General features: G+C 36.9%; 1 protein-coding gene across 1 annotated transcript; it reads right to left on the reverse strand.

Moving 5' to 3' along the window:
• Nucleotides 1–669: 669 nt before the first annotated feature.
• LOC106066815 (uncharacterized) lies at nucleotides 670–19,389 on the reverse strand. The gene is made up of 4 exons (XM_056031575.1): nucleotides 19,254–19,389; nucleotides 6,007–6,157; nucleotides 5,122–5,399; nucleotides 670–1,713 (listed from the first exon to the last, which is right to left on the reverse strand). The coding sequence occupies exons 2-4, from the start codon at nucleotides 6,155–6,157 to the stop codon at nucleotides 1,510–1,512; spliced, it is 633 nt and encodes a 210-aa protein (XP_055887550.1). The 5' UTR covers nucleotides 19,254–19,389; the 3' UTR covers nucleotides 670–1,509.
• Between the last annotated feature and the right edge of the window lie 679 nt (nucleotides 19,390–20,068).

Below are 20,068 nucleotides of genomic sequence, written 5' to 3' on the forward strand. Positions count from 1 at the left end.
AATGTTTATTAAACTTCACCTTTAAAGTATGGAACATACAAGTAACTAGACATACACTTTCGTAAGTAATGATACAGAAATGTCTTATGTATTCTGTATTATACAATGTCATTGGTTTTGAACAAAGGGGATTTGTATATTTTAATAGACACGCCTAGAATCATTCACAATTTGTAATAGAATTATTGTTAGTAACAAGTATCTGTATATAAAATGTTTTTATTTGTTATGAAATCAATACATAATTACCCTCCCCCCCCCCCTCAAAAAGGGTATTGGAAACGAGAAAAGCTTTAGATCTAGTGTGTGTGTGTGTATTTTGGGCATGTAGGTTTTTTTTTAAGCGGGTCCCAGGAGGGGACAAACTGATTTTAGTTTTATGTAGTCTCTCTGTCCGTCTGCCTGTCACGTTTGATGTCAAAGTAAAAGCTTAATTAAATTCCGTTTTCACCATGTCCTGTGGGCCTATTGTGCTTAAAACAAGCTCAATGGATTATTTTTGTTTTTCTGAACGGGATTTTTTTTTTTATTTAAAGACGCACATTTTAAAAAATTGTCTTTTTATTTTCATACACACACATTATTTTTAAAAATAATTGTTAAAAGTCCTATATATTGGGCAATAGATAGAGTATAGTGCTGCTGTGCCTTGTGTGTACTCTTGAAAAAAGTTTTTTTCAAACTATTTCTTTATAAAGTTTTTCTTTGTCAAAAGAATGTAAACATAATTCTACTTAGAAAGTAATATAATAAAAAAAAAAGTTTGCTTATTTAAAAAAAAAACATTTAATTGAACGTTTTAATTAGTAGTTCTTTATATTCGATGTATCAGTCTGTTCAAACTGTTCAGGAAGGCAAAATATGTCCAGTGCGTTATTTTCACGAATTCTACATAACCCGTATTGGATCATAATCCATCACGTTTTAACTGTACATTTTGTTGCTAGGATTCTAGTTTCTGAATCACACATGAAGCCTTTCTGTTACTTGTTCTGTGCGCTTAGTTGTTTACATTAACAATCACTACCATAAGTGATAGAGTTCACTAGTGACATTCTTATCTTTAAAAAAATGCCTTTTTTTAAAAAGCACTGTTGATTTCCCAATCATGTTCGTTGTGCTAAAAAAATGTATAAACCTGCCCTCATAACCAGTTTTGCTTACCAAACAAGGGAACCACAGCGGCTACCTACCAGTGCGTTTGAAAACCAAAACTCTTGCTAAAATATACATTTCTTGACACTTAATTTTAAACTATATGATAGATTAAAATATGAATTTTAAATAATTCCCTTCTTATTAAATAATACCAAAGTCAGAGTTGTAGCCCTGGTTGTAGCCTAGTGTAAATCTAGTACCGGTATTGATCTTTCAGGCCTAGATATATTTGTCTCGTATAGCATGTACTAAGTATTGATTTGGACCCTTTAAAGGTCGAGCCTAAAAAAGAAATTATTAACATTTAAATTTTGCAATACACTTTATTTCAACAATAAAACATGCTCAACATTATTTTATAAAAGAAATATTCAAAGGGGGTCTCGTGGCCTGCTGACCGAAAGAGACAATAAATAAATCTACTGATCTGTTCCTGTTGGCTCCATAAATGATCCTTGCTCTCGGTACACTTGTTTGAGTAGTCATGAAAACAGGGGCAGTGGTGCGGGGGAGCACAGTGCTGGTGGTGAACCCAAGACGTTGACCTAGTTCGTTCTAAAGAAATGAATGAGATCGTGTTAATTAGTGTTCTCCACATCATAAATATGTAATGTTAAAGTTCATTGTTAGGCCTATGTATAATATAGAAGTTTTTGTTTGTGTTTTCCATATCTTATCTTATCTTATCTTATATAATACAGAAGTTACTTCAAAAAAGAAGATGATTACGTCCTACGCGTCATGCATTTAGTCATGCATATTAACCAATGACTTAAATTCTGCCAAGTCACTGGTTTTCCTGGCTAGCTCAGGCAACCCATTCCATGCTCTAATAGCACTAGGGAAGAAGGAGTATTTGTACAATTTGTCCTAGCATATGGGACGAGGAATGCGCCTTTATCTTTGTGTCTTTCAGAGTATTTTATTAAATTTTGTTTTTGTATTTGAAGATTATGGTTCAGTGTTTTATGTATGATTGCTACTTTACTTTTGAGCCTTCTGTCCTGAAGGCTTTCTAAATTTAGTGATTTTACTAAAGGTGTTACTCTAGTCAAATGTGAATATTCGTTTGTTATGAATCGCACTGCTCTATTTTGTGTCTGTTCCAGTTTCTTAATGTTTTCTTGAGTTGAGGGGTCCCAAACGGAGGATGCATATTCTATTATTGGCCTAACCAAGGTTAAATAACATTTTAGTTTTATGTTCTTATTTGATTTATAGAAATTTCTTTTAATAAATCCTAATGCTTTGTTTGATTTTTTTGTAGTTTCATCAATATGTGGATTCCATGATAGTTTTTCATTTATTATAACACCTAGGTATTTTGCGTTTTTAGTCTGTGTTACTGGTTTGCCATGAATAAGATAAGTGGAATTAATTTGTTTTAGTTTTTTTGTTACTCTTAACAACTGACATTTTTCTGGGTGGAAAGACATGCTCCAATTTGATTCCCATTTCTGTAATTCATCTAATTCTCTTTGTAAAATATATGTGTCTTGTGTTGTTTTTATTGTTCTATATATTATGCAATCGTCTGCAAATAATCTGACTTTTGTTCCTGAAGTAATGCAATTTGGTAAATCATTTATGTAAATTAAAAATAGTAATGGACCCAAGACTGTTCCTTGAGGTACGCCTGAGTTTACTGTTATCGGTGTTGATTTAGAGCCATTTATTATTACAGTTTGTTCTCTCCCTATCAGAAAATCTTTAATCCACTGATGCAGTGGACCATTAATGCCGAAATATTTTAATTTTTTAAGCAAACTATGGTGGTGAACTTTGTCAAAAGCCTTAGAAAAATCTAGTAAGATAGCGTCTATTTGTTCACTATTATCTAAACCTTTTGAAAAATCATCATAAATATGTAATGTTAAAGTTCATTGTTAGGCCTATGTATAATATAGAAGTTTTTGTTTGTGTTTTCCACATCATAAATATGTAATGTTAAAGTTCATTGTTAAGCCTATGTATAATATAGTAGGTTTTTTTTTTGTTATAACTCTAAAACCATTTGTTTTAAATAATTGTAGGTCTAGTAATGGCAGTGTTTCTTACAGGTCTACTAAAAATAAAGTGGCATTCTATTGCCTCCTTCAGTCGCGAAGCGACTATGGATCATCTCATGGACATTAGATGAATGCCTGGGCATTAGCTGCGGTCGAAACGATGTCACCCACACATCACTTCCCCCCTCTCCACGCAGCTGATATATCCAAAAGAATGGCAGTGCCAATACAGTTTGGGGTCAGCGCGTCGCAGGTTCTGCCAGGGTGTAGCTCTGGGTGCTGCCTTAGGGTCGCCAGCTCCTGATTTTTCCTCAGGGTTGACTCCCGAAGCCTTTCCCAAGATTGGGTATAGCTGCAAGGAAACAGAGGTTTGAATTCAGAGTTTTCCTTCTCCTAGGTGGGTAGCCAGCCATGGCTAACGAGCCCCTCCAGGCCAAAGCTTACTGGTTAATAAAGTGGCCTGCATTCTTTAATTATAGATTTAATGATTACATAAAAATAGTTTTTAAGGGCAAAAAATATTATTAAGCTTTCTTTTCTCATTGCAAAAGGCTGAGGCAAACCTTTTGGTCAGTGGTTATGCTATTTGAAGCAGCTCTGTGACTGGAATCCTATAGTTTTTCTAGTTGTCGACATCTCTAAAGTAAATCAAGCTGTTACTTACAACAGGCAATAGAGACTTATCATCATCATCATCAAACTCCATTTCAGTGAGGGCTTGAGAGGCTCAAATCCTCTCTTGTAAAAGCCCTGGACAGAAACCATGCTGTCTTGCGTAGTGCATAAATGTTGCCATACAGGTCGAGAATTTTTGGTTTCCCAGACCTGTCGAGACGGAGATAAGCAAGTCTGGAGCAGTCAAACAGAATATGTGGCACGGTTTCCTCTTCCTCCCCGCAGCGGGGGCACCGTGAATTGAAATTTGACCATAGCCGTAAGAAATATGAGCCAACAGGACAATCGCCTGCCCTGCACTGTGCTATAATAGCTTGCCCAGGCCTGGACAGCCTCCACTACGGTGAAGTGCGGTCAGGGCGCCTCATGCGCTCCCAGACTCCACGGGCTTTTTGGGACTTGTCCCAGCACTCAAACCACTTTTCCATTTCTGTTTTTTGAATTATAGCCAGAGCATGATGAAAACTTACAGCCTGTTCAGTGGGTGGAATTTGCCCTCCCTGGTGGGCCAAGGAGTCTGCAACAGTGTTGCCAGTCACACCTATGTGACTCGGTACCCACTGCATTATTACATGGGTGCCATAGCGTTGTTTTATGTTGTGTGAAGCCAGAGAGACTAATTGAGTTCTTCAACATCGAGACGGGCGTGAGACAAGGATGTTTCTTATCCCTATTTCTTTTTCTGATAGGAGTGCTATCTATGTCATAAAAAAACAACTAAACTGCATTTGGTATCCCATGGCATGAACCAACCAGCTGATGGACCTGGACTTTGCGGATGATATAGCATTACTTGGGAATACAATTAATGTATATAAGAGATGACGGTGGGTCTCGATAGAGACGTATCCAAAATCGAACTCCAGATAAATCTTGATAAAACCAAAGCTATGGGTATTACCTACAGGTCAAAAAGTACCCCCGTAACCCCCGTCAACATTAGACAAACAGTGGTGGAATAAATAAAACATTTGACCTATTTAGGCAGCGTTATAATGGAAATACATATTACGATGTAGTGGGATAGGGAAAGCAGAAGCCGTCTCCAAAAGCTACAGCCAATAAAGGCTAACAAATAAATCAACTCTAAAGAACAAGATCTACCTCCTCAATTCAATCATTGTCCCATTCACATCCGGTACATGTATTTATCTCCCTTTATGATTCAACTGCAATTCTAGCAGATAGAATTACATCTAGTAGAGATTTTAGACTAGAAAGATAGGCCTACACTTTAATTAGGTAATCTACGAAAGTGTTACTTGGTGTATGTACTTACTAATTGTGTTGCGTTGTTAAAATTCACTGCATTCGGACAGTAACTCAACATAGTAGATAAAGTGCAGCCTCGTCTGGATCTACAACAGACAGAAACTAAATCCGTTGAACGTGATCTGCGCTGTGTCCATGAGGAACTATCTCTGGACTCTCCTCCTCGCCTGTTCTTCAAAAGATCTATCAAATTGCTATAGCTCGATTTATGCGTGGCTAGTTCAGTTTCGATGTTGTCTTCTTCTTGTAAAGACGATATCAATTTGTTAAAATCGTCTTCTAGACCTTTAGTAAATAAATTGTAAAAATGTTAACATTGTATCAGCATATATGCTACAGTTAACTAGTACTATTTCTACTAACTAGAGTGCTAACAAAACTCCACCCGGCTCTGTTACTGTCCATAGAAACGGAAGGACGAAACACAATTACAGAGACAATGTGAATAGATGTTCGGCCATCTTGTTTCACTTGCATTTTGGTTGGCGGGAAAAGGGGAGACCAGACGATTCACAAATAAAATAGGTTTAAAAAATACAAAAAGGCCCAATCTTTTTTAAAAAAAAGCAAATGAATTAGGCCTAGCATAGGTTTGAAGAGTTGGCGTGGAGTTTTTAAAACAACGTGTCTATGCGCAATGGACTGTCGTTCGGTGGTCTCGTTGTTGTAATGTTTGAAACCAGGTTTGGGCCTGGATTTAATTCTCTTCAAATCTGAACATCTGAAAACATGTTTTATAAAAACAACATACTATGACCTTCAAAAATATATAAGAAAGATCTCTGCCAAGTTCCATACAAATCGATTGAAATGTGATTTCTACCTACACTTATCTTTGCTTATGAGAAAGAGAACGAGAGAAAGACTTTAACAAACTTGTACATTCACCTACCGTCTCGTTTATTGCGATTAATTTGACAGACTATTTGCATATGATCAGCTAGTGCTGACCCACACACTTGTTTTCTACCAGCATCTGTACCGTAGTATAGAGACATGAAGAGGATGTAGCAGACAAGGAAAGTCTGGCCTATGTTAGTCATCTGTTGAAATAAGGATCACGTGACTTTAGTTTTTAAAAAAAAGAAGGAACAAGAAAAACATAAAAATATTTTGTTTAAAAAAAGCTTATACGAAGTGTAATTGTATCAATTAGTTTGGATCAGTCATGTCACCAAATGTGTCAATAAATCTAGACCAATAACATTCAATCTGTGAAAATAGAAATAGTGTTACCAATTGTTTTTGTTGCTATTTCATGCTTTTAGCTTTCTCACTACGCTATGATCCTATCACTTGTCTGGACCAGTTGGGAAAATTGAAAAGAGGGGAGAGGGAGAAACGGAGATCTGACTGAATTTAACGCAATCGTTTTTTTTAAGTATTTCTAAAAAAAAGGGGGGGGCGGCTTGAATTCGAACTCATGATTAAAGGCTCTTCAAGCCAATATTCTATCCACTCTGCTAGTGAGGAGCGAATGAAAATAGAAGATTGTTATCTATCGTTTGTCTGAAACTTACTTTAACGCGGCGACCTATAAATTGGACAAATTAGCTTATACCAGAACCTCAGCCAGGTACAATTTTTTCCCATGTTCGAGATAATAAACAACACAATTAATTATCAATAGTTAGTTAATTACATTTTTTAAAAATGATTGTTGTGTTGTGAAGTAAAAGAACTAATTGTGCAAAATTTCAATTGATCCGAGATTGGGTTTAGGAGAAATAACGTGTACAAACTTTTGACCAGACAGACAGACAGACAGACATACAGAGTGAGTTGGAATAAGCTTTGTAAAAATAATGTTTTTCTTCGAGACCTAGTTAAGAACCCCTATAACTCATGAGGCCGAGCAGCGCTTCTCAATCTTTTCTTTGAACTCTCCTTCACGAACGAAGTTACGTCCGCACTCATCCTTAACCAGCTGGAGGGTTGGATTGAGTATGCAATCTGGGATTCTCGACCAAAGGAAAAGATTTCTCCCAGTTGTCGATTCTGATTCCCAAAGGGGGGGGGGAGGGGCCACCATCAACTGAATGCAAGTTTAATTACATTTCGTTTGTTGGGGGGGGGGGGGGAGGTCACCGCTTTAAGAGCCTCGCCCGGTCCACTCTGCCCTGCGAGCCTACTAGGGATTTCTGACCATTCGGAAACTGCATCGAAGGAAGAATCTGAATCCAAAAGTCTCCTGCCTTTTGCGTCTATACCCAAACATGGGAGTCAACACCGTTGACCCTAAGACAGCTTGCAGCACATGCAGAACCTGCTACGCGTCTTATCCAAAAATGTAAGCGCTCTAACCATTAACTTGGACACATCAGCTGCGTGGAGAAAGGACAACTGCTGTGTGGAGAAAGGACGAATATTGTGTGGAGAAAGGACAACTGCTGCGTGGAGAAAGGACAAATATTGTGTGGAGAAAGGACAATTGCTGCGTGGAGAAAGGACAAATATTGTGTGGAGAAAGGACAACTGCTGCGTGGAGAAAGGACAAATATTGTGTGGAGAAAGGACAACTGCTGCGTGGAGAAAGGACAAATATTGTGTGGAGAAAGGACAACTGCTGCGTGGAGAAAGGACAAATATTGTGTGGAGAAAGGACAACTGCTGCGTGGAGAACGGACAAATATTGTGTGGAGAAAGGACAACTGCTGCGTGGAGAAAGGATAACTGCTGCGTGGAGAAAGGACAAATATTGTGTGGAGAAAGGACAACTGCTGCGTGGAGAAAGGACAAATATTGTGTGGAGAAAGGACAACTGCTGCGTGGAGAACGGACAAATATTGTGAGGAGAAAGGACAACCGCGGTGTGGAGAAAGGACAACTGCTGTTTGCAGAGAGGACAACTACTGTGAGGAGAAAGGACAACCGCGGTGTGGAGAAAGGACAACTGCTGTGTGGGCGACATGGATCCGACCATATCTAACAGGCCATTATTTCATCATTAAGAGATGAACTATAGTTGTTCCACGTTAGAGAGCTCCAATTGTAGCGTTAGACCACCGAGAAGAACGACTAGCTGGATGGCCTTACTTTTTCCCTCACCCCTTGTAATGTACAAGGTAGTGTGGAACCCTACAGGGGCACTGGCTGTTTTCTTTTCCTAGACTGCCTGATATTCGTTTCCTCTAGTCTTCACGCGCGTATCACGATGAGAAGAACAAAGTATCCTCGATAAGCTCCCCTATACAGGTACGCCAAGCCTTTCCCTGCTTTACGAGCTGTTGAAATCCATTGTCCAGGCGTGAACAGAGCAGGTCAAATAAAGAAGAACGGGACCAACCGGTATGAAGATGGAGTCGATACTGAATATGAGAGATACACCTGTAGCTCAGGAAAGTCACTGATGGACTTGATTGTCGTATGATACTTTTCTTGTTAAGTAAGACTTCCATATCGGACCACGTTATCTCAAGCAAAGGACATCGGAAGTACCCATTGTGACGTGAGAAAGATGAGTAGAATCATGTTGGTTTATGTCTTTTTCGTGTTAAAATTAAGCTGACCTTGATAATTCAAAGTAAAGTAAATTGCGGTCCTTATATCTTGGTTTTATAAATTGAAAGTAAAGAATGATAGCAGTACAACAGCGGTGTTTACATTATGAAAGTTACTCTACATGGATCTGGAATTGGATCTTATATTAAAAGAACAAAAAAAAACACGTCTAGTATAAAAATTAACAATATAAGTGAATCCTTAATTATAGTATAATGTAATCATAGCCAATTTAAAAATACCGACTAATGAGATTGCGGAAATAATATATATTTGTTTATCATCATTAAATAATTAAATCTATTCAGCTCAAAAATTGGTTTTAAAAATGGGAATATAGATTGTTCATATTTCGTATTTTATAAAAATGGATCAATAAATAGGTCTTTATAAATATGGGATAAATATAAATATATAGGCTCATCTTTACTCTATAAGGATATCATTCGTATTGATCTATTTGTTTTTAGCCTAGAAAGTCTGTTTGTTAAAAATAATCAGAAATAAAAAACGAAAACTCTATATGGTGTACAACAAAATAGTTGTAGGCCCCTAGTAGACGAAATAGTTGTAGGCCCCAAGTAGACGAAATAGTTGTAGGCCCCTATTAGACGAAATAGTTGTAGGCCCCTATTAGACGAAATAGTTGTAGGCCCCTATTAGACGAAATAGTTGTAGGCCCCTAGTAGACGAAATAGTTGTAGGCCCCTAGTAGACGAAATAGTTGTAGGCCCCTATTAGACGAAATAGTTGTAGGCCCCTAGTAGACGAAATAGTTGTAGGCCCCTATTAGACGAAATAGTTGTAGGCCCCTGGTAGACGAAATAGTTGTAGGCCCCTAGTAGACGAAATAGTTGTAGGCCCCTAGTAGACGAAATAGTTGTAGGCCCCTAGTAGACAAAATAGTTGTAGGCCCTATTACACAAACATAAAATGAATTTAAAACAGAGCAATTTTAGTTGAGAACATTGGTCATCATTGAACATGAAAAGTGCTTAGTTATTCTAACGAAAAGATGAAGAAAGAATTGAGTACAAAATCACATGGCTTATACCATACCTACAAAATGGATACTTTTGTTTCAAATCTAAATAGCACGTCATTAAAAGACTACAAGCAACCCTGGCATGATGAGGACATTAGTGAATAGGACTTTTGTGAGATCTTACATAGCAACATGAGCCTAGTTCTACAAAATGTTACGCGAGCTTTAAAAAACATAAAGGTGCGCTTTTGGAAGACCAAAGGTAGCCGTTGAGCATATCAATAAATATTCGCACAAGTAGGCATTGTCCGCTGGCTGAATCGGAGACATCATACATTCACAAGGGTTCGATACCCAGTTAATACCAAATATTATTTTAATTTTTAAAAAAATATTTTTATTATATTTTACGTTTAATAATGGAGGTAGTGTCTTTTTAAAAATGATAACGATAACCATTGAAAAGGTATATCTTATCTTATCTTATCTTATCTTATAAAATACAAACGTTACTTCAAAAAAGAAGATTATTACGCCATACCCGTGTTCCTAGGTCAGTGGGGTACGGGAAGAGTTTAAAGGGTATACACCGTCGTACCTCGTTCACTTTGCTGATTCTTATTGAATGACCCACTTGATTATTTTCACTTGATCAAATGTTGTTTTTAGCATTTGTAAACATGAAGTCGAAAAAATTGTTTCTCAGATTCAAATAAATAACCAGGAAACAGATTTATTATGATTTGTCATCAAAACACAAGCCATTTTATCCTTCTCATTACTTCAAAACAATGTTATTTATAATAAAACTTCTAGTCATGCATGTTAGCCAATGACTTAAATTCTGCCAAGTCACTGGTTTTCCTGGCTGTCTCAGGCAACCCATTCCATGCTCTAATAGCACTAGGGAAGAAAGAGCATTTGTGTATATGCGAGGGAGTCAACTCTTATCCCCATCTATAGATATATAATTCTCGTGTCGCCCAACCGTATGGGACACCACGCATGCACGCCGACTCTCTAATCCTCGATGAAAAAGTCATGGAAAGATAACTATTTATTTCTGCAAGTCAGACTATAGTTACCCCACATAACTTTCGCGGCGACAGAGAGCGCGGCTCATAAAAAAAAGGAAAGGGTGGGGGGAGAGAACAAGTCATCTTTCTCTTTACATTCTATATTTGACTATATTTATGTCTGTATTTTTTACAATATCTGGTGTCATTTTAATAGTTGCATGTTGTTTTCTTCTGTAGACTCCCTGCACCTGAATTAACAAGTATTGAAACTTATTCCATTCGACGAGGTAACTTTCATTAGGGCGGACTCTATCGTCACAGAGCCTCAAGTGTTTATTACTATTAATAGTGAATAGTTCTAAAAGTGGTGTATTTTTATGAAAAAACTGTTTGCATAAATGATTTTAAAAATTAGATTTTTCGCTTTCAGAAAAGAAAAAAGTAGCCGTTCCATCAGAACTTTGAATGGTCTAAAATATTGTGATGTCGGATTTTCACTATCTTTTCTAGTTTACGAGATCTAAGCGGGACGGACGGACAGACAGGCCACACTAAACTAATAGCGTCTTTCCCCTTTCGGGGGCGCTAAAAAAGCGCTCTATATATAAATATATATAAGAGAGGGGGAGAGAGAGAGATGATTTATAATGCAACCTTTAACGGAGTGAGATTAAATTACCTCTCTAATGAAATGTAATATGAAAAAGAAAAAGATCAGCGGAATATTATTTTTTAATCATTTCGTTTATTCAATTCCCAAGACAGTGACAGTTGCCCATGTCGGACACGTTTCAGGTTTCAACGCTGGAAATAGCAAACAAAGCAAAATCTTCCATATGACATCAGAGAAACTAGGTTTCCTCTAGCGCAGTGGTTCTCTAACTATTCTAATTCTGCAACGTTCTACTCCATATCCGAATGTTGCCAGAACCTCTACACACACATACACACACAGTCACCAGAGGAAATGGCAGGACTGTCACAGCCTTGTAGGCGTGATGACGCGAATGTCTCTGTGCGTTGTAGATACCTCTTCTGGTACTACTATAATGTTCTCACATACACTAGATTTGGAGGTGCGTGAGAACACTAACATACTGGACTCTCCGACCACAACATTTAGAATCATTAATATACACAATGGTAGCAGACATGGATTTTATTCACACAATAATTCACAAAAGATATTGGCGACTTCGGCCATCACAAATTAAAAGAAATAACTTATATAATAATCACTTTCTACTTATACTTTCTACTCGAGGAGATAGCAACGCTCCTCTCTCTACAAGAGTCCACCATTAACTAAGGTGTCCACCTCGTGGTCAGCTTCCGACCAAGAAAATCTTGTGCTAACTGCACGGAATAGTTCAGTGACTACTAGTCATCAAATATTACAGGGGTTCTAAAACTGATATATGACAAGGACCAATAGGGTAAACAACAAAAGACCAGTTAGAACCGAGTTGTTAGCACTTGGCGGGGATGAAACCGTCCTTATCGTTCAGTACTCGACACAAAAGTTCCAGAAAATCTTTCTCCCAACGAAGACTTCTCATGGACGTGTTAGTATATTGAATGAAAATAAAAAGTATATCACTATCCATCTCTAAGTCTCTAATCACTGGCTCCCAAAAATAAAAGTAGGTGGGAAACATTAGCATCTACTTGGAACCATCTCAAACAGAAAGTGAGCTTTCAAGCAGGCATGAGGGGGAGGGGGGTCACCAAGCAAAAGGTTTTCAATTTAGAAAGACACACGTATTGATAGAGCCTCAAATCGTAATATCTCACAGTGGAGACACCATTTCATTTCGCTCTCACAGTGGAGACATCATTTCATTTCGCTCTCACAGTGGAGACATCATTTCATTTCGCTCTCACAGTGGAGACACCATTTCATTTCGCTCCCACAGTGGAGACACCATTTCATTTCGCTCTCACAGTGGAGACACCATTTCATTTCGCTCTCACAGTGGAGACATCATTTCATTTCGCTCTCACAGTGGAGACACCATTTCATTTCGCTCTCACAGTATTAAAGCGAAGAATTTATCACAAAAACACCTAGGTGTTCCTCCCCTACTCTTTATCTCCTTCTTTATCTCCTCTCCCTCTCTCTTCGATTCTCTATCCCCAACTTTCTCTCCCACACTCTAGATCCCACACACTATTTCCCTTCATCTCTTTCCTCTCTCCCTCACACTCCAACACAGCTCCTCTTTGACTTCATCTCTATGTTGACTTTTCAATTTTTCTTTTTTACCATTTCCAGCTCTTTCCTTCCTTTCTCTCTCTCTCTCTCTCTCTCTCTCTCTCTCTCTCTCTTTCTCTCTCCCTCTCTGTGCCTCTCATGATTTGTTATTCTGCGTCATGTCCTATTTCTTAAAATGATCAAAGCTGGAGATGGTCAGCCCCCATCTCTTGACTAGCACAATAACAAAGAGTATCAGAATGGTTAAGCTCGATCATAAACTAACATTTACGCCTAAGGCTTTCCCTGGAGATTGAGGCATCTGGAACAGAATTCCACCATGTTAACAAACGCCAACTTACTCCCACACTTTAAGAACTGACAGTAGCAGCTGAATGGCTGATTTCTGAAGTCAGACTGTTGAAAATTGCTTTAATTTCATGAGAAAATGACAATACACATGATATGACACATATTTCAAGATTTCAAACGTTTAAACTTTTATTTAATTACCTTGACAAATAAGTTATAACAATCTTTTTTTTTTAAATACCTCTATTCAAGTCATAACTTCATGGATGGTGATCGATTAGAGGGTGGAACATTGACGCTGATCTCAAAAACGGCTCTAACTATTTTTCTAGAAATGTAACAGTTGATGTATATCGCTGAGTAAAGAATGACTAGCTCGTTCACCACGTAGGGAAAATTCTAGCTTGACAGTTATCTTTTTTTTTTCAAGTAAAAAAAAAAGAAAGAAATCTAAATTTGGTTATAAATTTGACTTTTTAAAAAAAAAAGCATATCGAAGTCATCCGTAGTGTAGCGATAACTGAAAGTTGTTTATTCAATTTAAAGTTGCCTTAAGTTTATTGATAGATTATCTGGATCTAAGATGTGTTTATATTTTAATATAAACTTTATAGGCCTCTATAGATTAATCATTAATCCACAATTTGTTATTACTTATTTGTTATCTGTTTATTACTTATGTTAATAATATAATATAATATATGCTAATTATTTATATTTCAACCTATTTTTAGATTATTTCGCCCCCCCCCTCAGGCATTTTGGCCGATTTGGTGGGGTCGGGAGGGGGCGATGGCATCAATCCCGCCCCCCCCCCCCATCCCATAAACTTTCGAGTGGGGGGGGGCGGTCCAATAGGTGGAAGGGGCGATACATGCAATCGCCTTCCGCCCATCGGACAGACCAATGCTTTTTCTTTTTGAATTATAGTTAAGAAATTACAAAATTATTAGAAAAATCTGTCACTAATATACTTTATATGTGCTATAAAATAAATTCTTATATCGAGTCGCTCCACCCCTATTCTTTAATGCCAAATGCAATCATTAACAGAAATTATAAAAAGGAGCGAGGATTAATCGTTTTCATTCTACCGCCCCTCCCCTTTCCAGACGAAAACATGATGTTTTAAAACAAAATAGTCAAATATGGCGACACAGTTTATGTAATTTGACATAAATTTATCATAATTTTTTAAAGAAAGACTTTGCTTTGGAAAATTTAGAATTCATATGAAATTTTTCAGAACAAGAGTAACGATTGAGATGAGTTCTGAACCCAAATATTCTTTTCCTAGTCACCTTTTTCCAACCTTTACTCAATCTGCTATTTTTCTAGTTAAATAAATTTGGGAATATAGCTCATAATTCTTCAATTCTAAAAATGCAAACAAATTTAGAGTACATTCTAATTGGTCCACTTAAATTCTCCTCCCACTTCCGAAATTTTTTGTTTAGAGCTTTGAATTATAGTTCTGTAACATAACAAAGTTACAAACATGCTTATTGAACAAAATGTCCCATTTACGAATGAACTTTAAAAAAAAAAATTATTATTCTATTTTTTTTTTCGTCGGCGATCTTCAAAGCCTAAATCTAAATATGTGGGGTATCTTCAAATTGTTTTATTTGCAATGTAGTAAGGGCCTTTCTAATTCATATTAGAATATTTTTTCAAGTAAAACATTATTGAAAAGGTCATTTTTTAATAGGATGAATAATGAACTGTAGATGTCAGGAGAATGCGTTTCAGCAGTGAAAAATGCAAGAAAACGCTTTTGGCGTCGGGGCCTCGCCCCGATCCCCACTGATAAATAATGAACTGTAGATGACAGGAGAATGCGTTTCAGCAGTGAAAAATGCAAGAAAACGCTTTTGGCGTCGGGGCCTCGCCCCGATCCCCACTGATAAATAATGAACTGTAGATGACAGGAGAATGCGTTTCAGCAGTGAAAAATGCAAGAAAACGCTTTTGGCGTCGGGGCCTTGCCCCGAATTCACTGATAAATAATGAGCTGTAAATGTCAGTAGAATGCGTTTCTACAGTGACGAATGCAAAAAAAAAAAAAACGACTTAGGAGCCTTATAGCGTTCTCCCAGACCCCCAAACTATCAAGAGAAAGGGCTCCACATGTCTGGGTTTTTTTCTTCGCAGAAAGTTGAGAAACACTGCTTTTTTTTTTATTTCTCATATATATATATATATATATATATATATATATATATATATATATATATATATATATATATATATATTTATTTATTTATTTATTTATTATTTATTTATTTTTTTATTTATGCTGTACTCACGTTTATGCATAGGGTTAGGGTTTACTGGGCGTTAGGGTTAGGGTTTGGAAAAAAATCGCCCCCCCCCCCCCACTCCAAAGTTCTGGATCCGCTAGTGCTCTGGCCTGATGGATAATGGCGTTGGCTCATCGAGATGACGGTGTCAAAGTACGAGTTGATTGTTTAGTTCTTAGGATTTTTTAAGCCTGCATCAAAAGATTCTAAATTCAGTTTTCCAGAGCGCTACATCTACCTTAACCTGCACCAAATGAAGTAGGCTGCATGTAGTATAGAATAACAACGAATCAGATTTGTCCTTAAGTAGGGTCAATCCAATTTGTATTTTCTGTCTATCTGTCTGACAAGACAACCTCAAAAACTAAAATGCTTTTTGGAAATATCATTTCTTTTTTACAGTGTAGCTGGAAAGTTAGAGCTAAGTGAGTGAGTGAGGAGTAGGCCTACAAGCAGGGCCGCCGCTACATACTGTGCAATGTGTGCATTGCACGCAGCTAGGCGGCCGACTTTAGTGGGCGGCCAAATCATTAGTCCAAGGTTGTTGTTTTTTTAAACTTAAATAAAAAAGAAATTACTTAAATATGTTATATAAATTCTAATTATTCCATTATCCTTTGAAAATATAAACGCTATAATATAAATTCCTAGATAAGAAATTATTTTGGAAACTGGAACAAAAAAATAGAGCAGCGTGCAAAGCATTCCCACTGGTTTTTCCGTAAGCGCCTGCTCATTTCTGGCCTTGAATTTTCGCGGGTTGTTTGCTAAATTTGTTTTGTAAAAAGTCAATTTTAAAAACGTTTTCACTGGGGGGGGGGGGGGGTGGCGCTAGTTCCTCTCATGTGAAGGGGGGGGGGGGCGCAACGTCCTAGCAAAAAGGGGTGTTATGGAGTGTGTGTGTTTCCTAAGCGGCGGTGAGAGGAGGTCAAGTGATTATGTAGTGACAATGATGGAATTAACTTAGGCCTACCTAGTGCAAATGTGAGACGATCTTAAGACATGAAAGAGTAAAGACTTTATTTTTGCTGTGAGCTAGATTTTGTTTAAATATCAGTTTATTTCATTACTATTAGATCTATATTTCATCTCAAGTCAAATCATGAATAATAGCAGTTATATTGAGTTTTTGTTCGCAGAGAAGTTTGTTCAAGTTATTTAAAGTTTATTTATAAAAAAAATATAAAACGCCTTCAACGGTTCATTTGTAGTCCCCCCCTCCCCTACTAGTTGTTTGGAGCTACAAGCCAACAATCGACCAACAACGGGGGGGGGGGGGGAATGTTCAGACCCCATGCCGACTTGAGCAGAAACCTGGCGCATCTTCAAATCTCCAGGAAGAACTTTTTACAGCGCTTAAAAATGATGTAGGCAATGCAATGTCCGAAAAAAAAAAACACAACGTTTGAGTGAACTTTCCTGACGTGACTTTGGATGCTAGACACAGTGTTCAATTAATAGAATGAAAAATAAAACCCACAAATTGTGATTAAGTTTCTTTTTCTTTTTTTATTACATTCTTAAAAAAAACTCACGGATCTCAAGTTGGAAGCCTACATCGCTCCTCTGGTCTCCAACTTCTAAAGGGGGCTCGAACGAAAATGTTGTTATTTAGGGAGTCGCCACCCGGAAAGGTGAGAAACACTTCCTTACTGTGTTTTACATCAAGTCATTGTTTAAGTGACTTGTACTTTGGATTATTTACTTTGTATTAAACTCAAGAAAAATATTCAGCGCTGAGTTGCTTCATTTGTTGGGTAAACTAGTAGGCACCTCCAATGCACATCGCTCCAAAATACATTAGAGATAATTATTATACAAGAGTACGGAAGGTTGAAAAATGGCTTTTGTATTTCGAGCCATTTTTCGGATAATGCTTTAACTTACAATGACAAACAAGTTAACATATTCACATCCAGACCACATAAAATTGTTGAGCTGTCAAAGTTATCGAGAAATTGTATATAAATCATGATAATTTACACTGTTCATTGTAATATACCTGCCGCAGCTCATCAATTATAATCGTCGCAAATAGAGAAGCATAAGCGAGTAGTCAGAACGAGATCAGTTTTTAATGTTTATCCCACAGAACAAAGATACTAGATTTCTGAAGGCAGGTAGGCCCCTATATCAAACTTCTCATTGTGCATGATTCATAGTTGTAATTGAGGAATACAAGAGTGGTGCGAATAACTAAAGGAAAAAATGGAACGGTCTACAATAAAAAAGGATTTAAATCAAAGGGCACTTTCGCTACAGTGTCCAGCTTGAGCGCAGTCTTACTGGAATTTTTTTTTCTAGAAAAAAAAAAAGGAATGGGGGCGGCCACAACCCTCGCGACGGCCCTGAGTACAAGTCACTTTCTAGTTAAGTCTAGGTACATTTTGTTTGAAAACAACTGCTTCAATACAATAGGCCTATAAAGTAGTTATAATTAGTATTTTTAATTAGTAGTTTTAATTAGTAGTTATTTTAATTGGTAGTTATTTTAATTAGTAGGCCTAGTTTTAATTAGTAGTTTTAATTGATTTTACAACTATATACATAAATATATATCTGAATTCATTACTCTTGCTGTGCGAATGATTTATTTTTTTTGGATAATGTAACGCCAGAGAAAATTCCAAATGCATTTCGGCTGAGTGGGCTACTTTTAGTGTAAGATGTTTTGATGACAATACTTCTAGTCAAGAATTTGTGGAGGGTGGCGGGCAGAGGGTGGAAACTGGACGCTGATCTCTAAAACGATTCTAACGATTTCCCTAGAAATTTAACAGTTGATGTATTTGGCTGAAAAAAAAAAAAGAATTACTAGCTCGTGCTCGTTGGACACACGGGGGAAAACTCTAGTTAGACCGTTATAATTTTTCAAAGTAAAAAAGAAAAATAAATTTGTCAGGAGAATTAGCCTAGATTACAGACCTATATATATATATATATATTATTTAGACTGGACGCACCGAATAATAATGTCATGAAAAACTTTAAAAAGCTGAAACAAGGTGTTGTTTTGTAAAGTAGCCATAAGAAGTAATTTTTTTTCAAACCTAACCTAGGTAACATATAAATATAATATTAATAATCATAATAATATGTTTAGTCCGATTGACCACCCATAGTAAATCAGTGCACACTAGTCCCAAAATAGTCATTTACTCCCGTACTCTGTACACCGGATGCACGAAATGAACACCTGCCATGTTTTTGCAATTAAAATATACATATATTTTTACATTTTTAAATATATATTGTTATTGTAATTATCTGAAATTCTTTTATTTATGAGGCAAGAAAGATTATACTTATATCCTAACAACTGCCCAGCGAAATAGATGGCGATGATAGCATGTGAGAGTGGAACTGCATGTTTTGATTCAATGAGCATTTGTCTAGATACTTGGTTTAGAAACGTGCAACTGGTGAATGTTGCATTGATTTTACTTTGTGAGAAAAACTTTCCATACATGGCGAAATAAGTGCATACATGAAAAGGAGAAAAATACAAAACATTCATTAGGAGTCTATCAACCAAACTCAGAAGCTTGTATTCCATTGTTTAATATGCCTCCATTTCGTAAACGTACTCATTTAATATTCATATAGCGAGAAAAACAGAAAAAGGAAAGAGAAATAGAGAGAGAGAAAGGGAGAGAGAGAGAGAGCGAGAGAGAGAGGGAAGAAAACCATATAATTAACTTCAAAGACAATAATATTTAGATTCTCAATCTCTCTCTCTCACACACACAGAGACTTACAGATACGATTCAATCTTATTTACTAATTCTACTAATGACACAGATTATTTACGCAACTATTGTTTACCTTATCTACGGTGCAGACTTGCTGTCAGAGATGAACCTGCCTTGGATGAAGCTGTTGTTAACTCATTAGAGTATTTATGTACAGTCCATTGTTCTTGGTCTACAGGTCACTCGGTCACTCACTTGTTCAGCCTGTGGGCGGCATCGTCTGCTGTCTTTGAACCACACATTGCAGATGTATTAGAAAAAAAAATTATTTAACAAAAATGTAAAAAAAAAAGCCAACGTAGGTTGATGTCAGGCACACGACGTCATTAGCGGCTCGAAGTTTGTTTTTTTTTTCTTTTCATTCTGTCGGTCATTGAAATTTGATTCAATTTGAGACAATGCATTCTATTTTTCAACGAGTTCAACTTCTGTCTGAGCTTGTCATTCATACTAGACAAATACGTTTTAACTGAACACTTGACATCTTCAAACATCGAAACCTGGCACGTAGAAGTGATAGCGGTAACTATCAAATGAAACATTGGAGTGACTATTAGATGAAACATAGGAGTGAATATTTAATGAAACCTAGGAGTGACTATCAAATGAAACATAGGAGTGACTATTTAATGAAACCTAGGAGTGACTATCAAATGAAACATAGGAGTGACTATTTAATGAAACCTAGGAGTGACTATCAAATGAAACCTAGGAGTGACTATCAAATGAAACATAGGAGTGACTATCAAATGAAACCTAGGAGTGACTATCAAATGAAACATAGGAGTGACTATTTAATGAAACCTAGGAGTGACTATCAAATGAAACATAGGAGTGACTATTTAATGAAACCTAGGAGTGACTATCAAATGAAACATAGGAGTGACT

This window comes from Biomphalaria glabrata, chromosome 6 (genome assembly GCF_947242115.1).
Source record: "Biomphalaria glabrata chromosome 6, xgBioGlab47.1, whole genome shotgun sequence".
Classification (NCBI taxonomy): domain Eukaryota; kingdom Metazoa; phylum Mollusca; class Gastropoda; family Planorbidae; genus Biomphalaria; species Biomphalaria glabrata.